Source organism: Rhea pennata, chromosome 4 (genome assembly GCF_028389875.1).
Source record: "Rhea pennata isolate bPtePen1 chromosome 4, bPtePen1.pri, whole genome shotgun sequence".
Taxonomy (NCBI): Eukaryota; Metazoa; Chordata; class Aves; order Rheiformes; family Rheidae; genus Rhea; species Rhea pennata.
This window is the reverse complement of record NC_084666.1, coordinates 10,812,414-10,833,151: the sequence shown is the minus strand read 5'-3', so window position 1 is coordinate 10,833,151 and position 20,738 is coordinate 10,812,414. Positions and strand designations below refer to the sequence as shown.

Sequence of the window (20,738 nt, the reverse complement as noted above, 5' to 3'; positions counted from 1 at the left end):
GCTATACTCTGTTTTGGGTAGAGTTGTCCACTGCCAGCATCTCCAAGGGAGGATAGAGCCATCCTGCCCCTCTTCTGCAGTAGTCAAGGATAAAAGACTTTTCCCATCCCTTTCACAAATTTTAGGCTGTTCTCCATTCTTTCCTTCTGCCCTTCCTAAGTTTCTGTACACTCTTGACTCAACAGCATCTTTACGTTAAAAAAAAATTTTTGTTTGATCAAGCGGGCAGTGTTTAGATCTGTCATGTCCACTTCTCGCAAAGCTGGTAGCTACACCTCAGTGAAGGACTTGCAGGGCTCCAAGACACCTAGCAGCCAAGAGGTGTCAAGAGCCTATAATGACGGTATTGCCAGTATCCTCCTATTTTTTCCCCCATAAAAATCTTTTTCTTTTCATAGTTGGGCCAGCTGGAATTCAGATTTGAGATGTTTCACATCACCTACACTAAGTCTTGCCAAGTGTGTTCAAATGTAAAAAGCAGGTAAATCTGCCAGGGAAAGAACTGAGCTGTAGCAGTTTTCAGGAGCATGGGCCAGATTTTTACACGAGCAACATCTACTTAGCCCAAACTTGCCACCACCCGAATTGCACTTTCAAATTAAATCGACACTCATCCTGTGTTTTAGTGATTTTTTCAGTATGTGGGGCAGGAACAAGAACAGGAGAAATCCAGCCCAAGGCACCGCTGGACCCGCTCTGAGAGCGCAGCGCTGAGGGAGAGCATTTGCTGCTGCGGTGGGGAGCGGAGCAGCACTCGCAAGAACACCCGTGTGCAGCTCATTTCTGCACTGTGTGTGTCTCCAAACGCGCAGGGAAGCCGTCAGCGCGCCCCAAGCCACACGGACGCTCCCCGCCCGGAACCGCTTTGCGCGCCTCAGCGGCCGCGCGCCTCAGCGGCCGCGCGCCTCAGCGGCCGCGCGCCTCAGCGGCCGCGCGCCTCAGCGGCCGCGCGCCTCAGCGGCCGCGCGCCTCAGCGGCCGCGCGCCTCAGCGGCCGCCGCGGGGCACGCCGGCAGCGCCCCAGAGCATGCCGGGACTTGTAGTCCCCCCCCCCCGCGCCGCACTGCGGCGGGCGGCGCGACATGGCGGTGGCGCTGCGGGCGCTGGCGGCCTTGGGCGCCGCGCTGCTCCTCGCCATCAGCGGCCGGGCGGGGAAGTACTCTCGGGAGGCCAACGAGGGCCTGGCGGCCGCCAGCACTAAACAGCGGGAGGCCGGGGAGTTCCGCGTGGTGAGGCTGAACCAGGTCTGGGAGAAGGCGCAGCGGGTGAGTGCGGCGGACGGTGTGTGAGGGACCGATAGAGGCGGCGCGGCTCGGCGCGGCTCGGCTCGGCTCGGCTCGGCTCGGCTCGGCTCCAGCTCGCCTCTTCCAGGGCAGCGGAGGCGGAGGGTGAGGCTGCCGGCAGAGCCCCGCCGGCACCGGGCCGCTGTGGCCCTGCTCCCCGCTGCGCACGGGGTGGGAATGCGCCGCGCGGAGGAGCAAGGGCCCAGCAGCGTGGCCGTTGTGTCACCGGTGGTATTCCGGTCACAGCGAGCCGCGGAGTCGCTTGCCAGTGCGCCGGCAAATTGGGTGTCACCGTCCCCAGGTGAGCGCCTTAATTATGACTGCAGTCATGCAATTTAGCCCGTACTCCGGGGAAAAACAGAATTACGGTGGAGTCGAATTGCTCCATTAGGAGGGGAAGCAGGGCACTGCACGCTCATACTCATGCCCTGAATACCGTGGAGCATGGAGGTTAGGGTCATTGGCCGGGAAGGGTTTGGTGCCTTCAGGCAAAGGAAATTAATCCCGGTTTTCCTACATCCGGGATATGCATTTCCCAACCTGAGCTATTGAATTAGAGGCTAGGTATCCCTCTTCAAGCAGAAGTCCTCAGGCAAGATAAATGGCAATGCACTTTGACAGGGTTTAATCAAAAAATAGAACCTGTGCCATAATGCTCTGTAGTTATATCCAACCTCCCCAAAGGCCAAAGGAAACTATCAAAAATACTCTGTCCCTCACCGGGAGTAGGATGAGATGAGATTACAGGAGTGTGTGTGTTAATGCACCTCTGGCCATGAACTGGCAGTTGGAGAAGACAAAACAATAGACTAGACATGAAATATGATGATGGTGGTGTTAGTTTCCTCCTATTTTTTACCCATATTTTTTCCCCCATACCCGGACTATCTGGAATTCAGATTTGAGATGCTTCACATCACCTACATTAAGTATTGTCCAAATGTGTTCAAATGTAAAAGGGATGTATAAATGCGGGGGTAAAGAATGAAGCTATAGTAACTTCCACAAGTATGGAGCAATTTTAAAGGGGCAACACCTAGTTGGCCTAAATTTGCCACCATCTGAACTGCATTTTTGAATTAAATCAACACCCAGCCTGTATTTAAAAAGTGATGTTTTTTTTTCTTTTCAGTATGTCAGAGCAGGATTTGGAATGGGAGGAAAAATCCAAACTAAAGCTGATGTTAGACTTGCTTTGAAATGTTGCTGTATGCTAAATTCTGAACTCTCCTTCCTTAGTTTTGATGGTGATGGAAGCTTTCATTAGTCAACAGTACTGAAAATAAAGAACTCCCGGTTTTACATCATGTATGGATGTTGCAATTGAGCATTGCAACACAGTCTAGTGAGCAGTCATTCAGCAAGTGCTGAGACATAACTTAGGGGTAACCAAGAACGGGAAAGCCAGAGTTCCTTGCTGCTCCCCAGAAGGAGGGTTTGGTTTTTCTCCAGCTTCTTTTTCCGTAGGTATATGTTTTATATAAAACTTTACCACAGTGACTTTAGTAGAAGAGTTTTTCTTAGACAGACCCTGACTCTACAGTTTGAACCAATGACAAATTTACGCAGGTCTCGCAAGGTACATGGTTTGGCCTGCCAATCTCAGATAATCAGTTGGTGTAGTTCTCATACCACTTGTTCTCAGGGATTGTTCTCCACATCAAAGCAGCTGTGGTTCCACAGCCTAGAATATGTTATATTTCAAAACTTGTAGTAAAAAACCCTTCCCTCTCTACACAGAAGCAAGGCGATCATGCAGCTAGCTGTAGGTAATGACTGTAACTGGACCAGTTACAGACTTCTGGTCCTCATTTCCAGCATTACTAGTTACCTATCTTGGGTAATTTCCAGATGGCTTAAGGAATGAGTAACTAGAAGCTTTGTTATTTAATGATTAAATTTAGCTTCTAGTCAATTGTACCAATATGTGTCTGATGTTGTTAACAGTAAACTGATGTAGAGCCTTTACCTGTTGACTTTTTTTTTTTTTTTTTACTTGGTGTCATTCTGGGGCCTATATGAGATGATCTCTAAGGGAAGCAGCTCTTGAAGTATATACTTTTAATTAACCTATGTAGTCACCTTTGTGGTATATAAATGGGACTGGCAAGGGGCTTCTGACAGAAGGTTTGAAAGGATTTTTAATGTCTAAAAGGATAGTTACTTGAACTTCATAGTGAATTAAGATGAGAATCAGAGAAATATTCTTGGAATTTGCAGAAACTTGAATAGAATCCTCTTATTTCATTTCTTTCCTAAACAGTGGGCTTAATGTGTAGTTATTTAGATTTTATTAAAAAATTAAAATGCTTGGGTTTAATGACCAAATATCTCTAAGCTTTCCATTTAGAAGATTTAATACTCTTCTCTGGAGCTTTTAAAAAACACAAAGCTGCGTATGTTTATGAGATTTTCAGAAGTCCTATACAGGTAGTGCGAACTAAGTTGTGCAATGTTTTATACATTAGTATATCTCTGATGATAAAGTTGTACATTTAAGAGAATGTAGTGTCCTATTTTTGCAGTCCTTAGAAGCTGAATTAATTGTTACTTGAATTATTGCTGGTGACTTCTTTTTCTGGATCTGTTCAGTCTAACAGCAAATTAAGTCCATACTTCTTTAATGCTAACAGAATAAGGAACTGCTAAGATGGTCAGTCATTTCCTTCACAAATTATAGCAAATGTTTTACTCGTTTTTCCTTCTGAAGCAGCAGGAAACAGGTCTGCAGAGCAAAGCAGTATTACTTGGTACCACCACCATTCTCACCCTCTGGCTGTCCAGGTCATTCTACCCCAAAAAAAGAAAATAAGTACATGATTAAATTTTGCTGACTGCATGCACTTACATATTTGGTTGACTTCAGCACATACTTAAAATCTTAATTGAACTGGTTTGTGCAAAGTGCTTAGCTTTTATAAAAGTTTCCCTGAAGCAGATGGTAAAGACAAAAGGGAGACTCCTGTGCCTTAATACTAAAAGGATCAGAAGTTTTAATGTGTTCTGTAAACTTTATATTTACCTGTGATTCTAATTACTCTAGCTTTTATTATTTTTTTCTTGGCCTCTGTAGACTTCTCCTCACCCCACCTTCTTGTTATTAACACATACAGAAGAAGTTCTGAAGCATTAGTATGGTTTGTTACCTTTCTTTGTTTTAAACTGAATAACCAAAGTGTCAAAATTGGGATATTCAAAAGATTTGGCTCATTTTACAGCAGTGTTGCTTCAGCCACTTGCATGTTTCTTGTTGTCTACGTTGAAAATGTTGTGATATATACAGAGAAAACATTGATCATTTAGATCTTTTTGTTCATATGGTTAGCCTCCATATCTTTTTTTTTCTTTTTGTTCTATTACATGGGACAGAAATACCTCTAGGTTTTGTATTTTTTTTAATGCATATAAACCATGTTGGGAAGTGATCTTGGAAAATTATGCACCTTGATCATAGTAGAACTTGCTGATACAGCAGTTTCATGATCTGCAAGGCCGTCCTGAGTGTCCTATAAAACTATACCGATGAATAAAATTTACTGGCTCACCATAACTGTACAGTTAGAGGAGATTCACAAGAAAGCACATTCAGTGGCAATGGCACGTTAATTTGGTTGTTGCTGCCTTTTGTGAATTATTGAAACTGAATGATTTTAATTGTCAGGCCTAAAAGAAATTCAAATATTAAAAAAAAAAAGTAACAACTGATTGGTTATTTTTTTCCCCATTCTTTGTCATCAGGAATGAACATTTTTAAAGTAAGGTTAGTTTTTAAAAGATAGTCCCTTTAATAGTTGCGGGGTGGGGGGAATCCTTTTTAAATATTGTTTGAAGAAACTGCAGAGAAAGACACAACTTCTTAACTCTTAACATAATTTCACTGTTCTCCAAAGTAGTTGAAGAGCTGAGAGAGAAGGCTACATTGTTGCTGTTAGTTAACACTGATATGCTGAGGGCATAGCAACATTCATTGATAAGAGATGTATTTATGCAGTGGCTCATAACCATAATGCTCTTACACTGATACAGCATTTCAGTAAAAAAAACAAATGCTGTTTTGTGTGCTGCGCTGGCTTCTGAAGTAACTCTGCAGCAAAGGTGACTTCACATAACTGAATACAAACCTTTTTCTGTTCTCTTAGCTTCATCTCTCTGCAGTGAAACTGGCAGAGTTGCACAGTGATCTAAAAATACAAGAAAAGGATGAGCTAAGCTGGAAAAAACTGAAAGCTGAAGGGCTCGATGAAGATGGAGAGAAAGAAGCCAAACTTAGGCGCAACTTAAATGGTATGGTATATCTTTGCAGAAGAGGTTTAAACTTTCCAGCAGACATTTACGGTTAGATGCCTGCATTTGTGAGAGAACCATTAAATAACAGGTTGTCTTTAAAGGCACTGAGCGTATTCAGGTTCTTTGGAGATCAGCAGAGAGGTACGAGATTAACACGTTTCTCCGTTTCTGTTGCTCTCGAAAGAGGTTATTGAACATGGGACCTCTGTCTTAAATTGTTAGCCGTTACACTGCAGAATCCATCTCTGGAAGTCAAGGATATAGTCAGCCTCTCAACTTCCATACATCCATGATTGATTTTAATGATTCTGTATCTTCTACTCTTCCTACAGTCATTATGACCAAATATGGCATGAATGGAAAGAAGGACTCTCATCTAATTGATACAAACTACATTAAAGATGGTACAGAAAGCGATGCGCTAGATGATCCAAGACTGGAAAAATTGTGGAGCAAGGTGAGTGAGATTTCCAGAAATTGCAGTGTGGGGAGTAAATGTTTCTTCACTGAACTATTTATTGCCTGTGTCTTCTAAGAGCCCCTTGACTTGAAACTGAATAGCTTTACCACTCCATTTGCAAGTACTGGTCAAGCTGCTGTGATCAGTAGCTCAGGCTATTGTAAGCTGAACGCATCCTATCTACGTCCAGGTCACCAGCTGTGACAGGTTGTCTTTGCCAAAGAAAATACCCACATTGGCCTGTATGGAAGAGATCCTGAGGCCTCTATGAACAAAGAGAGTTTCTCCTCAAATTTCGCTGAATGATTTCCCTGCTTGTGAATCTTAGGCTGTGTGCTAGTATACTTTTGTTAGTTTTCCTCTTTTTCATATTGCTGGTTTTGGGCTTTTTGAAAATACACATTTAAAAGAGAACTATTTCACAGAATATTTTAAAATAAAATAATGGAGGGTTGATAAGTGACAACACACCAAACGTGATGTTCAAGTGAAACTTTCAGGGTTTTGCATTCTGAAAATAGAAAATGAGTTGTCTGTTTGGGCAATTAAAACTGATGAAATCTTGACCTGCAAAAATGAAATAATTTAGGCTTTTTAAAAACAAATAGGTCAGTAAAGCAAAGAATTCTTAGTGTAGTCTAGTGCTGCAGTAGTAAAGCAAAGAAAAAGATTTGCTGGATTTCAGAATATTGCTGTAACTAAATACAGCCCTGGAAGGGACATGATGTCATATGCTTTGGGGAACAGTTAAGTGCATCACTTAAAAATATTCCCTAAGCAAAGAAAGGGTTGAGGCTGCACATATACTGAGAACACTCTTTTTTTTTTTTTACGATGGTTTGCAGCAAGTAGAGTTAGTCACCAGAACTGCAGGTACTGCTCTAACTGTATGAACCGTGCTTCCCTAATTGTTAAAAACTAGTCCAGTGAGGAACAGATCACTGCAAAGTAAGTACTTGGCAGTGATAGTCTTCATTTGACAGGAGAATAAGATTTCTTGAATAAAGACTGTGCTTAATATCAGGCCCCATCATTCATGCAAACAGTCCCTTTGCACTCGCATATGTCACTCAGTGGCCCTTATTTCTGTACCCAATCGTTTCTCACGGCATATAAACGACAGAGAATTTTTCACTGGGTAGTTCATAGGAAATCCAGCTTTGTTAATATGAAGCAAATCTCCTTTTGACATGAGTGAAGCCACTGTGTCCTTCACAGTCTAAATCCTGCCCTTACACTAATATAAATGAACTTAAAACAAAAGATCTAAGAAAAAGTTGGACTTAATGATTTTCTAAATGTGGTGGGAAGTGGAAAGAAGTAGTGGCACTTGAGAGCATGTAGCAGCACTTGTCCTGGGAAGCATAATGAGCTCATGTTTCTTTCAGGCCAAGACCTCTGGGAAATTCTCCGATGAGGAGTTGGATAAGCTTTGGCGAGAATTCAAGCATCACAAAGAAAAGATTCAAGAATACAATATTCTGTTAGAGACTGTGAGCAGAACAGAAGGTATCTGAACAGCTTTTTAATATTTCCAGATCAGTACAGCTCTTTTTCTGCCTGTTGGCTCCATTGTTTCCAAGTTTATTGAAAATTGTAAGGTCAGACTGTTACATTTCTCTCAGAACTGCTTGCAGATGCTGACATTTCCAGATACCTGCTGGGTTTAGTTCTGCATTAGATGCCAAAAATCTTGCTATCTAATGGAAATATTGCCATTTCAGTTTTCTAATTCTTGTCTACGCTCAAGCAGGGAAGATACCATCAAATTAGAAACGATGGCCATTGTAGTTTGCTGGAAAATAATGCTGCAAAATGAGGTCCTCAAGTCTGCAGCACATACATGTTTTATTTCACCAGCAGGGAGTCCAAGAGAATATACTTGAAATCTTAACTCCGAGCCCAAGATATAAAAGCATTGACAGGCTGAATCCAGTGTGCCGTATTAATCCTAGCTAAAATTTTATTGGAGCCAAACTGTTCTAAAGTCTGTAGTCAGCCTTGCCTACTTTGTACAGAATCACGGAATGGGTAAGGTTGGAAGGGATCTCTGGAGATCACCTAGTCCAACCTCCCCGCTCAGCAGGGTCACCTAGAGCATGTTAGTCAGGGTTGCATCCAGGCAGGCTTTGAATATCCCCAGAGAAGGAGACTCCACCACCTCTCTGGGCAACCTATGCCAGTGCTCCATCACTCTCACAGGGAAAAAATTCCCCCTCATATTCAGGCTGAGCTTCCTGTGGTTCAACTTGTGCCCATTGTCTCTTGTCCTGTCACATGGGACAACTGAAGAGTTTGTCCCCGTCCCCTTGACACCATCCCTTCATGTACTTACACACATTGATAAGATCCCCCCTCCCCCCCTCCCGTCTTCTCTTCCCCAGGCTGAAGAGGCCCAGCTCTCGCAGCCGTTCCTCAGAGGGCAGATGCTCCAGCTCTCTGATCATCTTCATAGCCCTACGCTGGACTCTCTCCAGTAGCTTCATGTCTCTCTTGTACTGGGGAAAAATTCAAGCTAAAGTACCATTCAAGCTTAAGTTACTGGAAGTCACTTCAGCATCTGTTGTCCTAATTTGTATATAACTGCTAAAAGCTATAACTGAAGTGGCCAGGGAAGAGCGCACAGGACTGGCCAGCCATTCCCATCCCATTTCATTGTGAAATTGCTGACCTAGACAAATGAGAACAGTGAAAACACTCCCTTATTAAAATCATGGCTGGCAGCCAGTAAGAGTTTAAAAGTGTTTCCATACTGTCACCCTCCAGAAGATTGTGGGGCATTGATGTTGCATAGCATTGACCTAAAAAAGGACTTACTGCTTCTTAGAGTGGGGCATTAGTGCTTAATTTACACTAACCTCAAGTGCTGAGAACTGAGCATCTTTTGTTAATTCCAACAAAAGACTTCTGGGGCTCTGGGGGAGACTTCTGGGGCTTCTGACCTATCAGCATTTGGCCCACAATCAATATTTTTTTTTTCTGTTTCAACAGATACTTACAAGAATGTTATCAACCCATCTGAAGAGAACCTGGTAAAAGAGGAAGTCTTGCACAACAAACACAGAGAACTCAAAGACAAGCTAAGAAGCATCAATCAAGGGTTTGAGCGTTTGCGTAAAGTCAGTCATCAGGGATATGACACTAATAGTGGTATGATAATGCTGTTTCCTTTTTTTTTAATTGATTTCGTAGAAAAAGTCAGTTGGCAAATAATAAGGTATGATCTCAGTACACAGTGTTGCCACACTGGCAATGAAGGGCTGAAGAGATAGAGCCAGCCTGCTGTATTTAGAAGCCAGCACTAAAAGTCTAGTGCAAGGACAAGATCAACCATCCCGTAAAGGGGATAGTCCTGTCTGCTATGCCCAAATGAGAAGGGATGTTATTCCTTCTGACTCAGAGGAGCAGGTAAGTGAGACAACATGGGCAAACAACTCCATTTATCAGTTCCTGGTTTGTTTTGCTTTTTAAAAAAGAATTACTACAGTGCTTCTCAGTTTTCCTCCTTCGTAACAGAAATAGACCAGTTAGTAAAGCAATGTTTAGTGCATCTGTTTGTGTTTGTATATGTGAAGGCATCACCTTCTTCTAGAAAAGGTGGATGTGAAAACATTGTGTCCAGATTCTCATTCAGTAATATGTGTCTGTTTAGAATTTGAGGAACCAAGAGTGATTGATTTGTGGGACATGGCCAAATCAGCCAACTTTACTGAGAAAGAACTTGAATCTTTTCGGGTAAGCAGAATTCCAGTAAGATTTCTTATGGAAAGGCATTTTCCAGAATAAAGAAATACACTCTGCCTATGTTAGTCTGAGTGCTACCATTTATCTTCTGTTGCCCTTTAGACAGAATAAATGAGACATGCATGGATCTTAATCTTTCAGATATACTGACATGGGTGTAACTAGTTATATGAAACATTCTATTATACTCCTTAAAATGAAAGTATTGGAATCTGTGAAAGCAGATGTTGCATATTTTAAATTTTTCAAGGATTGGACCCTGCTTGTTTGTAGTGTACCAGATTTTCCCATCTTATCTGATATCCCAATGTAATTACTGCTTTGGGAAGCAGCGAACACTAGAAACCCAAGAATTTTGTCCTCCTGCCCACCTCTTGTACTGCTAACTTTCTATATTGGAGCAGTATGGAAGTAACTAAGAGGTACCATTATAAAGGCTCCTTTTTAGGGATATACTGTTTTTAAAAAATGCTGTGGGGTTCATACTGTTTCTTTTATTATTACTTAACTCAAATCGTGTTATTTGAGGGGGAAAAACTATCTGACTCTGCCTGTTTATCAAAGTAGACAACGAGACTAGTGTGCTTTGATCACCTGGAGACGTAATTATTCAGGGCTTGTTCATGGATTTGCATATACTTACAGTTTTACCTTAAAAGACATGACTATGGACACCTTAATCTTCTTTTCCAGTTAAGGTTATTAAGTTTTAATTGCTTGTGTCGGAGACTAAAGCCTGTATCTCTTAGATATCATAGCTTAGCTTTCAGGTCCGTCCAATTTCTCCTGCCTCTCGTAGAGCATGATTCTCTTATAAAACAAACTTTAATGACACTGATTTCAGTGGCCCTGCTATTAAGAGTGTTTGAGAAAAGCGCATGGAAGTCTGCAACAAAACTCCTACTAATCTCAGTGGGACAGATTGGTTGAGACTGTACAGTTACATGAGAGGTAAATTTGGGTTTGCTGTTTGATTCAGTGGAAAGAAAAACTCAATTCCTTCAGCAAGAACACATTATATTTTTGCTTATTAAATTGAATATTCTAGCCGAAATCTTCTTTCATACAAACCCTGTTCACCAGGCAAGACCTGACTCGTTACTGTGAATGCTGAGAAGTCCTAACAAAAATAAGACAGTAACAATCACAGTGAAACAGCTTTGCATTTAACAAGTCTGTGAAAAGAGAATTAAAGAAATCATTTGCTGATTCCATTGAGCCTTGTTTGAGTAGCTTACGTTATATCTTCTCCTGACTGGCCACAATATCAGCCTTCATAAGGTTTTAGTAATGAAAGGTGTCAAAGCTAGTCTGCTGGTGCATCATCTCAGAGGGAAAGGTGAAATGATTTATCAGAGCAATAAAACCCCAAGCTGATGTCCTGAATGGATTGTGGATTGTAAAACAGATTGAGATGTCCTACAGCAAAAGGAAATTATGTCAGAAGTGTTGAAAACGGAAAAGCTCTCCATTTAAATACATACACACACACACACATATATATATATAGGGATGATTTTTTTTTTAATTATTATCTTCAAGTGAGAGGAATTTGTCAGCCAGGACTGAAACACACTAGGAATCAAAATTAAGTGGGCTCTGCCAAACAGAGGTTTCACTGTAAGATTTGTTTGAGTTTTTTTCAGTGTAATGCACAGAACGGGCCATAGTGGTTGGCACTGTCCCTGTGCTTTTCACTGAAGCCATTCTCTAAGACATGGAGAGCTTGAATGGGGCACATACCTGGAAGTAGCAAAATGAAGAGCATGCTTTCGTGGGTAAAACATTACTGTTTCTTCTGTCCCTATTGCAGCTTACTGCAATATAAAGACTATCATCTCAAACATGTCCTGATCAGCACAGTTAGTTTGGCCACTTCCTTTGAGGCATTTTATATTAAGAAGTCTTTTTGTTTTGTTTGTTAGTTAACACATCTTATTTCAGGTAGTGGAGTGCAAACCCAGAAAATATTGACTTCTGAGCAGAAAATAGCAAATCCAGGAACTGATTTTGAAAAAAGGCCTCTTACAAATTGTTTTCTTCCTTCCCCTGATTATGTGTGTGTAAATTTTTCTTTGGTACCCACTCCTGTTATCTTCTAACACTTTATAGGTTTCAGCAGTCTCCTCTTGAAGGCTCTTGAGTGGGTTGTTGTTCAGCACTTGCCCTCAAAATTGGATGTGTAGGTGATGATGTATTGTTATATTGACAATGTATCGTCCAGACATTCTTAAGAAACAGAGAACTGAAAAAGCTTTTGGTGCCTGAATCATTAAAATAGCATTAGGCATGTCTTGCAAGGAAAGAGAGGGGGGAAGAGGAAGCCTTGGAAAGAGGATACTGTTAAGCTGTGTGTATTTGTTTTCATAGGAGGAGCTGAAGCACTTTGAAGCAAAAATTGAAAAACATCATCACTACCAGAAACAATTAGAGATTTCACACCAGAAACTGAAACATGTAGAAGAAACTGGAGATAAGGAACATCTAAACAGAAACAAAGAGAAATATGCCATGTTGGAAGAAAAGACGAAAGAACTAGGATATAAGGTCTGTATAAATCCAGTGTACATGTACATGTTTATTTAAAGTTTAGCTGTGATTATTCTGCATCCAAATCTAACCCTAGCATTTAGCCTTCACTTAAGGTAAGCCAAAGGCCCTTATTTCTCTGCCACCTGTCTTCCATGAGAGCTTCCTATAGAAGGTGCTGTCCACACAAACTTGATGCAACTGGCTGTGTACAAAACAGTGGTCAGCTGTTCTGCTGCTCCCAGGAGATGGCAGGGTGTGATAAACTCAGATTCAGTTCATGTAGTTGTTTCGGGGACTGAACATTACATCTCTCTCACACTAGGATGTTCAGTAGCCCTGAGACTAGGACAGCAGTTCCTGCCTTTGCCTTTCTACTGCAGCACTGTAGAACAGGTTCTATTATTCAGACTTGCCAAATTACTTCATGCAAGTTAAATGGCTCCCAAGGAGTGGGGGGGGAGGTATTTAATGCACACCTGTTAAGCACAGGGTGCTTCTTGATAAATACAATTGCTTTTTATTACCTTATTATAAAATAATTACAATTACAATATTTAATAAATAAATTAAATATAAATATAAATATAAATAAATTAAATATTTAATAAATAAATAATTACAATTACAATAATTACAATTGCTTTTTATTACCTTATTATAAAATACCTCCAATCTCCCTGATCTCAGCTTTTCATGTTATGACATACACCAATGGGAAAATCTGAATATAAGACACTGAGATAGTAGATATATAGAGATGGATTTTTTTTTTTTTTAGCACTGTTTGTTTGTTTACTACAATTTGTTTGAGTTTTTTCTTTTCCTTTTTAGGTAAAGAAACACTTGCAAGACTTATCCAGCAGAATTTCTCAAGGTCTTCAACACAATGAATTATAAACACCTTTTCTCCTTCATGGGATCAGTCTGTTAACACAAAACAGAGAATATTTTTCTGAACAGGATTTACCAAGGAGTCCTTCTGAAATACTGAGGATTGAACAGAATTGTCCTCTGTAAGAAAGAAATTTCTTTTTGGCCCACTTAGTTACTAGTTTTGTACTTGCACTATCAAGTTAAATGATTATAAATTTAATTTGCACACCTTTGATAATCTAAATCTTATGTCTGAATCAAATACTAGCCTTTGAAATAAGCAGTTGTGTCAAAAGGATAAATACGTGACCTTTCAGAGATTTCGTAGTAGTAAAAAACAAAAACAAAAATTGATAACCAATCAAGGTGCCATGATCAGTGGAAACAAACACTGAGAGGCAGAAAGTGAACATGGAGGCAGAAAATATAAGCAAGTAAGTCTTTTATTGAATAATCCAGTTTCTACTGAAGGTAACTAAATATTGCTACTGACTCTGAGCGCTCACTCAGAGCTGCACTGTATATGAATCTTGCAGGAGAAAGGAGAGAGTAAGGAGGGAACAAGTACTGAGGTCAGTTCACACAATTTGGTTACAGACTAACATGTCCGAAGTTACTGAATGTATGTGTACAGTTTTCTCATTCATGGTTGCTTGGTTTTGTTACATTTAGTCATTAAAAATCAAAACAAATACTCCTGAGCTTTTTTTTTTCCCTTCCTTCTCGTTCAGTGAGAAATAATTTCTAATCTTCCTTTGAGCATGTATGCTCATTACTGAGAATTATTCATTCACACATCAGCTTTAAAGAGTTTGGCGGGGGGGGGGGGGGGGGGGGAAGGGGGTACAGTTGCCTGACAAGAATGTGTTTCTGTATTCTAAATAGGCAGGAGGCTCTCAAAGCCAGCTTCTGCCCTGTATGTGTCCTAATAAAATTTCTAGTTAACGTTATTAGTGCTTTCCCTTTCAAGACCTGCTCTTTCTATTGAGCTTCAGAACTTTGGCAAACATTAGCCATCTGCGTTGAGTTTTCCCATACTAATAATGCTGACTCTCTTTATTTCTAAAATGTTTCCCATGAAAGTGTTCCAGTAACAATGTTAAGGCAAAGGTCTAGTGTAGGTAAATCATTACAGCTAAGTAGCTGAGATGTTCTGCTGTCCATGAATTGCATAGCTATAATGTGCCTGGGGGGCGGGGAGGGGGAGGGGGAGTTGTCTTCAAGCCTTGCTTACCATACGTATGCCATGAGAAATATTTAAGAGATCCATTCAGTTAATATCGGCCGCTCTGGACATTTATCCTGATCAAGGGTCCGAGGTGGATTAAAAGTAGTATGCATTATGAAATAGTTTTTATATACAGAATAATAAGTGGTCTGAATAACTATGGTAGCAGTCCTGCTTTAGGATTCCGCGTGGGCTAGTTTGCAGCATCAATTTTTACAATGTTTTTGTTTTAATATAATCCAACAGTTACTTACTTATATTCCAAAGAATTACTATTCAGCACTAAAAACACAGGCTACCTTTTATGGTAAGAGTACTTACTTAATTAATAATAACATAGCTTAGTTGCCCATAGGGAAATTGCTTGAGAGGAGAGCATCTGAAACAGCCAGTTCCAGTTATAATGGCATTTCCAGGTGGCAGTGATGTGACAATCCTAGACTGTAGCCTAAATGCTGTAATTGATTGATCTCAGGACTTGAGCATAACCATAGTCCTAGTGCTAAATATCTCTCTGACAGATTGTGTGTCAAACGAGGGCATTCAGCAATGAGTGGAGCTACATGTGTTTTTTTCAGATCCTGGATTTCATTCAAAAGTAAGGTAAAGTGACGTTCTACAATTACAGTGTAGTTCCACCCCCCCCCCCCACTGGAATTTAAGCACAGAAATTCCAGTAGTGGCAGTAGAAACAACGTGAAACTTCTAGTAAATATAATTTGGCATCTTAGAGATGTTTCAGTTAATGCAGTTTATGGTTTATGCCCCATTTGGGTTACTGTTCATAAAAAAAAATAAATAAAAGTAAGCCCAGCAATAGCTAAAATCCATTTATACTTGAAGAAAGAGCTTAGGTGCCTTTTCCCCCCTAGATTTTTATGTTGAAGGTTGTTCAGTCTTCTTACCCCAGCAGTCACTGCATTGGCTCAAGGTTTATGATCTTGATCATAATAATTTTTTTCAATCCTTCAAGATGAACACAGTACAGAAATGTTATGTTAACTCTACACTGTGTCTGTCAGTTCCATTTTCCCTGTAGTAGATTAAGCAGTAAATCCATGTACCATAGTTTGTTTGGTATTCAGTGGCTGTAGCCTTGTTTTGTATCTTGCATGCTGAAAGGCCTGTATCATGGTCTCCTGCATGAAGAATCTGAGCATACACACGCTATATACATCAGGAGAGGAAAGGAGCTAAGCAAAGCACTGAAAGACCCAAGCAATCCCTGCTTTCAGAGCTAATACCGGCTTGCATTTGAATCAAGTGATAAAATCCCAGTTGGGTTGTACAGATTGGTATAATTACACTTTATCTGCTCTAGCTCAGGGGAAGGCTTTCAGTGAGAGTGTTCAGAAACTGGTGACAGAAATCTCTCCCATGAGGGGAAGGAATTTGAGTTTCTCAGCCTACAATAACGGGCAGAGAAGCTGCATTCTCAGCAAGAGAGAATAACCCAAACCTGGGTTTCGTCTGTGGCACATACCTGAAGTGGAATATACGTCAAATAAGCTCCACTTGAAGAATTTCAGAACACTGAGATGGTGGATTCAGAGAACGCATAAACAGTCAGATCAACAGTACTAATGGTTATCTTTGAGCATGCAGTGTTACAGCATGCGCTAGCAGCTATTACCGTGGTAGGAGGTCACTCTCTTTAAACAAGCATGAGTACAAGCAAGCTGTGACAGTAATCAGACTCAGAGGCCAGGTAGCCTCCTGCAGAGAAAATGCTTGGCAAGTGCTTCAAAGAATGAGAGATTCACAAAATATTTGCATGTCGCAGAAATTTCAAATTAAGAACCAGTCACAAATCAATAGTGGCAGCACAGGAGATTGATATCAGTGCAGTCACCTCACTCACTCTAGTTATTTAATTAGCTCTTAACGAGTTATTGGGTCAGAATTAGCCCAAAGATTGTCCTCATTTTAATAAGAAAATCACTAGATCCAAACAAACCTAGAGGAGAAAAAAATTATCAGACAACAGTGTTTGCTGTCTCTGAATCCAGCCTCCCCTGAACACTGTCTGTAGCTGAGTTAGAGCCTGCTAGAGGGTAGAGAAGACACTAGTAATAATAGTTTTAATTCTGGTCGAGGTTTTTTGCTGCTGTCCCTACTTTTTGAGAGTTGGAGACAGCTAGTCTCCAGTTGAAAATCCTAATTTCATTCTTGTTTCTATATTCTCTGCCTTCCACACATCAGTATACGTACAAGTCAGTTAATTATTGCTGTGGTTTTAATCTTCCAAAGACAAATCATATGGCCAAAAGAACAAGAGTAGGTGGTCTTAAGATATTAAAGACTTTAAAGGCAGATTAAATCACAACTCCTGTGTTTTCAGCAATAGCAACAAAATTCAAAGCCAAGGGAAGAAAAAAAAAAGGTACAAGTGAAATCTTTAAGTCTAAGTCCCTGCCTGGTTTGTGTATACAGCACTGTGCCTGGTGAGTGGTGGATAATGGAGTTCAGGAGTGAGACTGCATGGAAAAAACATCTGAACAGAAATGAACTAGCAGCTCTTCCACAATGGTTGAATGTTCTCCTTCTTTTCCCTAATTTGTTTTATCTGATCCTTTTGTAATTATTCAAATTGCCAAGAGTTTCAAACCACCTTGTGAAATACACAAGTGGAAGCAGAAGAGGAAGGATGAGAACCGTTTGTTTGTTTGTTTGTTTGTTTGTTTGTTTGTTTGTTTGTTTGTTTGTTTGTTTGTTTGTTTGTTTGTTTGTTTGTTTGTTTTTAAGAAGAGGAAGAAGAAAATGATCAGAAGGTTTTGTGCTTTAGAGTCTGTCAAATTTTGCCCTGAAAAAGAACCTCAGATTAAATAAATGTGTCAGTGACTTTATTTAATAGGTTGGGGGGAGAAAATGAGAGGGAAATAAATACATGAGGCAGTCAATACCACAAAAATAACCAAGACTTTTTAAAAATAACTATTATGTCCTACATGCTGGTAGAGGAGCTCAGATCACACCGTTCTATCATGACAAGTAAGGAACAGCCACTCAGGCAAATTCACTGCTGCAACTCATTTCCCCTCTCCTTTCCCAAGCAATTCTGAGGCCTAACAGATCAGGCAATACAGAGACGTATCTAGATCCACCATGTAGGTATCATTTACATTTTGTAAGCTGCAGCAGAGGTGCCTCCTGACTTCCCAGCACCCCCCTCCCAGCAGCAGCCCGGGTCCTGAACGTTGGCACACCTGTGTACGCACGCAACATTGCTGCTGCCTGGATCTCAGCATGCCGGGCTGGCGGCTGTGCTAAGGATGGCAGTGTGCTCCATGAACCCTAGACAGAGCTCCAGGAGGCCCCAACTCCTCACCATACTTTCCGCTCTGCAGTTCACTTAATATGTGAGTTCAGGTGAATTTGTACAGTCACATCTGGTGACAGAGCGTAGGTCCCCAGCCCCAATTCAGCATGGCACAGCGCCCAGAAACCAGGTCACCGCAGCTGGGATCGGGCTGCTGAGGAACTCCCTCGCAATCCTGACCCAGGCCCCTGCGTCAACAGCACGAGGACGGCTTCAGCTCAGGACTAACCCAGACAGAGGCAACGGGAGAGTTCATGTGCTTGGTTCTCAACATATGCATAGGCTACAGAGCCCTCCTGATCATCATTTGCCAGCACTTCAGAGAGGTATTTGGAGTTTGGCTTTTTAAGTGCTATTTCACATAACAAAACTTACCAGTACTACACAGGCAGCTCTAAAACCATTTTTAAATGTAGTTATTCTTTCCACAGCATTTATTTAGAAGAAATTAGTCATGAAATAAAAGTCAACAAAACAGACCTCTGCTTTCAATACGAACAGAACTATCCTTGTAACAGAAAACAGCAAGCTACGAAAGACAAAAACTGTGCTTTGCATATGCAATACCTCATGTAACAGACACCTTCTAACTAGCAGCAGCATGATTTCCAATATGGTACACTGCTGACTTGTGTTTCAGGCCATTCACATAGCACTTGTTGGGAAGCAGCTCATTAATCTATAGAAAAAAATGTGGTATGTGCTTCTTTTACTAGTACCCACAGTGATAAAAATGAAAGTATACATAAAATCTGTCCTGGTGAGCCAAAATAAATTTATAAAATGTCATCATCTACAGTAAGTGTTTCAAGTTGAGCCATATTCAGTGCAGTAACCACATGCATTTATCAATAGCCCTGTGTCACATATCTACATCAGTATATATTATGTCACCACTCAACAGAAGAACGCTCTCCAAAATCAAAAATAAAACAGTACACAAATATTAATGCTTAATATGTGAACATAAAAATAATTAGCATAGCTTGTAGGTAGTCTCTTCCTTCATCAGCATGTTAGCTTATCAGAAAGCTTCACATACCAGTTTTAATATAATTAATCACTTTTTAATCTCAAAGATTGCATGTCAAGAATTGGTCTACCATAAATTTAAACCTCCTGATTTTCATAGGCCAAAGTGAGTGTTTAATCACTTTGAAGCCTTTTACTGAAATAAAATTCTATATAATGTCATGCAGTTACAATCTTCCTGGCCACTTGTTTTAAAGGGGAAAGGGAGCTACATTATTTTAAGAAGAGAAAAGGTTAGAACTACAAACCATGGTTTTCCAGGGATGCTCTTAGGAATTGTTTTCCTTCTCATTTTGCCATCAGAAGGAACAGTTACCTGAGAATTTCCAAAAGGAAAAACAGCCAACATACCCAAAGAGGGCAGTCGCATGTCCAAAGCTCCAGCACTGCCTATCTGGGGTTAGAGAAGAAACAGGAGATTAAAATTGAGTCCCCCTTGGCGCCTTCAAATCCAGGAACAAAGCAAATCACCCCGCTCAGCTTCAACCGCCTACAGCTTTGCGGCGACGCGGCAGAGGCTCAGAGCAGGGAGTAGCTCAGCCCCGACTAACTCCTTTCGTGCAGACAATTTTTCCATTTGGCCACTGGGTTTTGTTTTACTTTACTTCCAGCTCCTCTGGCGCTGTTCAGGGCAGGCACCTTGCAGGTGGGAACTGGGTTCTCGTGACAATCCAAAATGAAGATGTGGCCAGCTGCATCTTGAAGGACAGTTCCCCAGCCAGGTAGACATCAATGCGAGGGGCTGAACATAGCAAATGCTGTCAGTATGAAGGAGGGCTTGGCCAGAGAAATACGTGCTATGAGGAATATGTAGTGTCAGCAGACAACAAATGCAGCCCACCTGGTACTTCAGGTACGGTCATCACAGACGTGACCTGTGTTCACAAGTAGCATGCTTTAACCACAAAAAAAGCACAGACACAACAAAAATTCATCTAAGAACCATCTCCTGGGCTTCCAAGAGACTTGATCCCCCTCTGTTGCGAGTAGCACTGCCAGAGCTGAACCACCACCTCCCTGCCGAGGCAGGTTGCTCCGTTTCGTACCAAGGCCCAGCTCACAAGCATCCACCCAACACATGCATTTATTTTTCATATACTTTCCACAGAGGAGGAAAAACCAGACACAGACTAGAGGATTAATGACTCCGAGGTCCAGACCACGTACACAGTGCATCGCTCGAGGCGGGGGCAGCGCGACGCGGACCCGCAGGTTGCTGCGAGCGCAGCGGGTCCGCGTGGCGCCCAGAGCCGGCCCTTCCCGATCCCGGCAGGGACGGTGCTCGCGCAGCTTGTTTGACAGAGGAAACAGAACAGCAGCCTCGGACCATCCCAAGAAACTCCCCTCCGTTGCTACAACCACACGTAGAAAAAGCAACGCGCTGACCGGCCGCCGCAGCGCTGGCCCGAACGCTGCATTTTACTCTAACGCGCTTAAAAAAAAAAAAAAAAAAAACAGTATTTCACAACAGTATGACGTTCTCGTACAGAACGATTACTGTCAGGCTAAACCTTTTTGATCCCTCCCCCTCCACTGCGCGTTGCTCAGATAAATTGACACCTATTATTTCAGTAAAAAGGTTGCGTTACGTATGCCTCTGTGTATATAATAGGATAAAAATTTTGAATTATTTATAGAAGCTCTGATGCAGACAAATGTTTAAGCATTTTAAAGTTAACAGTCACGAACTTTCCATCACCCTCAAGTTTCTACTTAACTCAGAGTTTACTCAGCAGCTGCATTTTCCTAAACATGCCCGCTGCTTTATACAAGTATTTAGTGTATGACAATCCAGAATGCGAATTACATGCGTTTTTGTTACCTTTGTCCCAAACATTCAAAGTTCACAGAAGAATTGATTTTAATCTGTGACCACCCAATCATCAGTGCCCTAAACCTGAGATAGTCTATGCTGAACCTAGCCATCTTTCAAGGAAAGAATAAAAACTAACTCACCAGAACGCATCCAAATCAACCATTT

At 41.3% G+C, this 20,738-nt stretch overlaps 1 protein-coding gene across 1 annotated transcript; it reads left to right on the top strand.

The window, feature by feature from the left end:
* The first annotated feature begins 1,063 nt into the window (after window positions 1–1,063).
* Window positions 1,064–13,872, top strand: LRPAP1 (LDL receptor related protein associated protein 1). The gene is made up of 8 exons (XM_062574557.1): window positions 1,064–1,264; window positions 5,422–5,566; window positions 5,902–6,026; window positions 7,418–7,538; window positions 9,021–9,179; window positions 9,682–9,764; window positions 12,144–12,320; window positions 13,137–13,872. The coding sequence occupies exons 1-8, from the start codon at window positions 1,082–1,084 to the stop codon at window positions 13,200–13,202; spliced, it is 1,059 nt and encodes a 352-aa protein (XP_062430541.1). The 5' UTR covers window positions 1,064–1,081; the 3' UTR covers window positions 13,203–13,872.
* Window positions 13,873–20,738: the final 6,866 nt, after the last annotated feature.

Excerpts from the sequence above, each read along its gene's own strand:
- LRPAP1 (XM_062574557.1), top strand. The coding sequence starts at position 1,082 with ATGGCGGTGGCGCTGCGGGCGCTGGCGGCCTTGGGCGCCGCGCTGCTC. Across the intron at positions 9,765-12,143 it reads AAGAACTTGAATCTTTTCGG|GAGGAGCTGAAGCACTTTGA; the intron begins GTAAGCAGAATT and ends TTGTTTTCATAG. Across the intron at positions 12,321-13,136 it reads CGAAAGAACTAGGATATAAG|GTAAAGAAACACTTGCAAGA; the intron begins GTCTGTATAAAT and ends TTTCCTTTTTAG.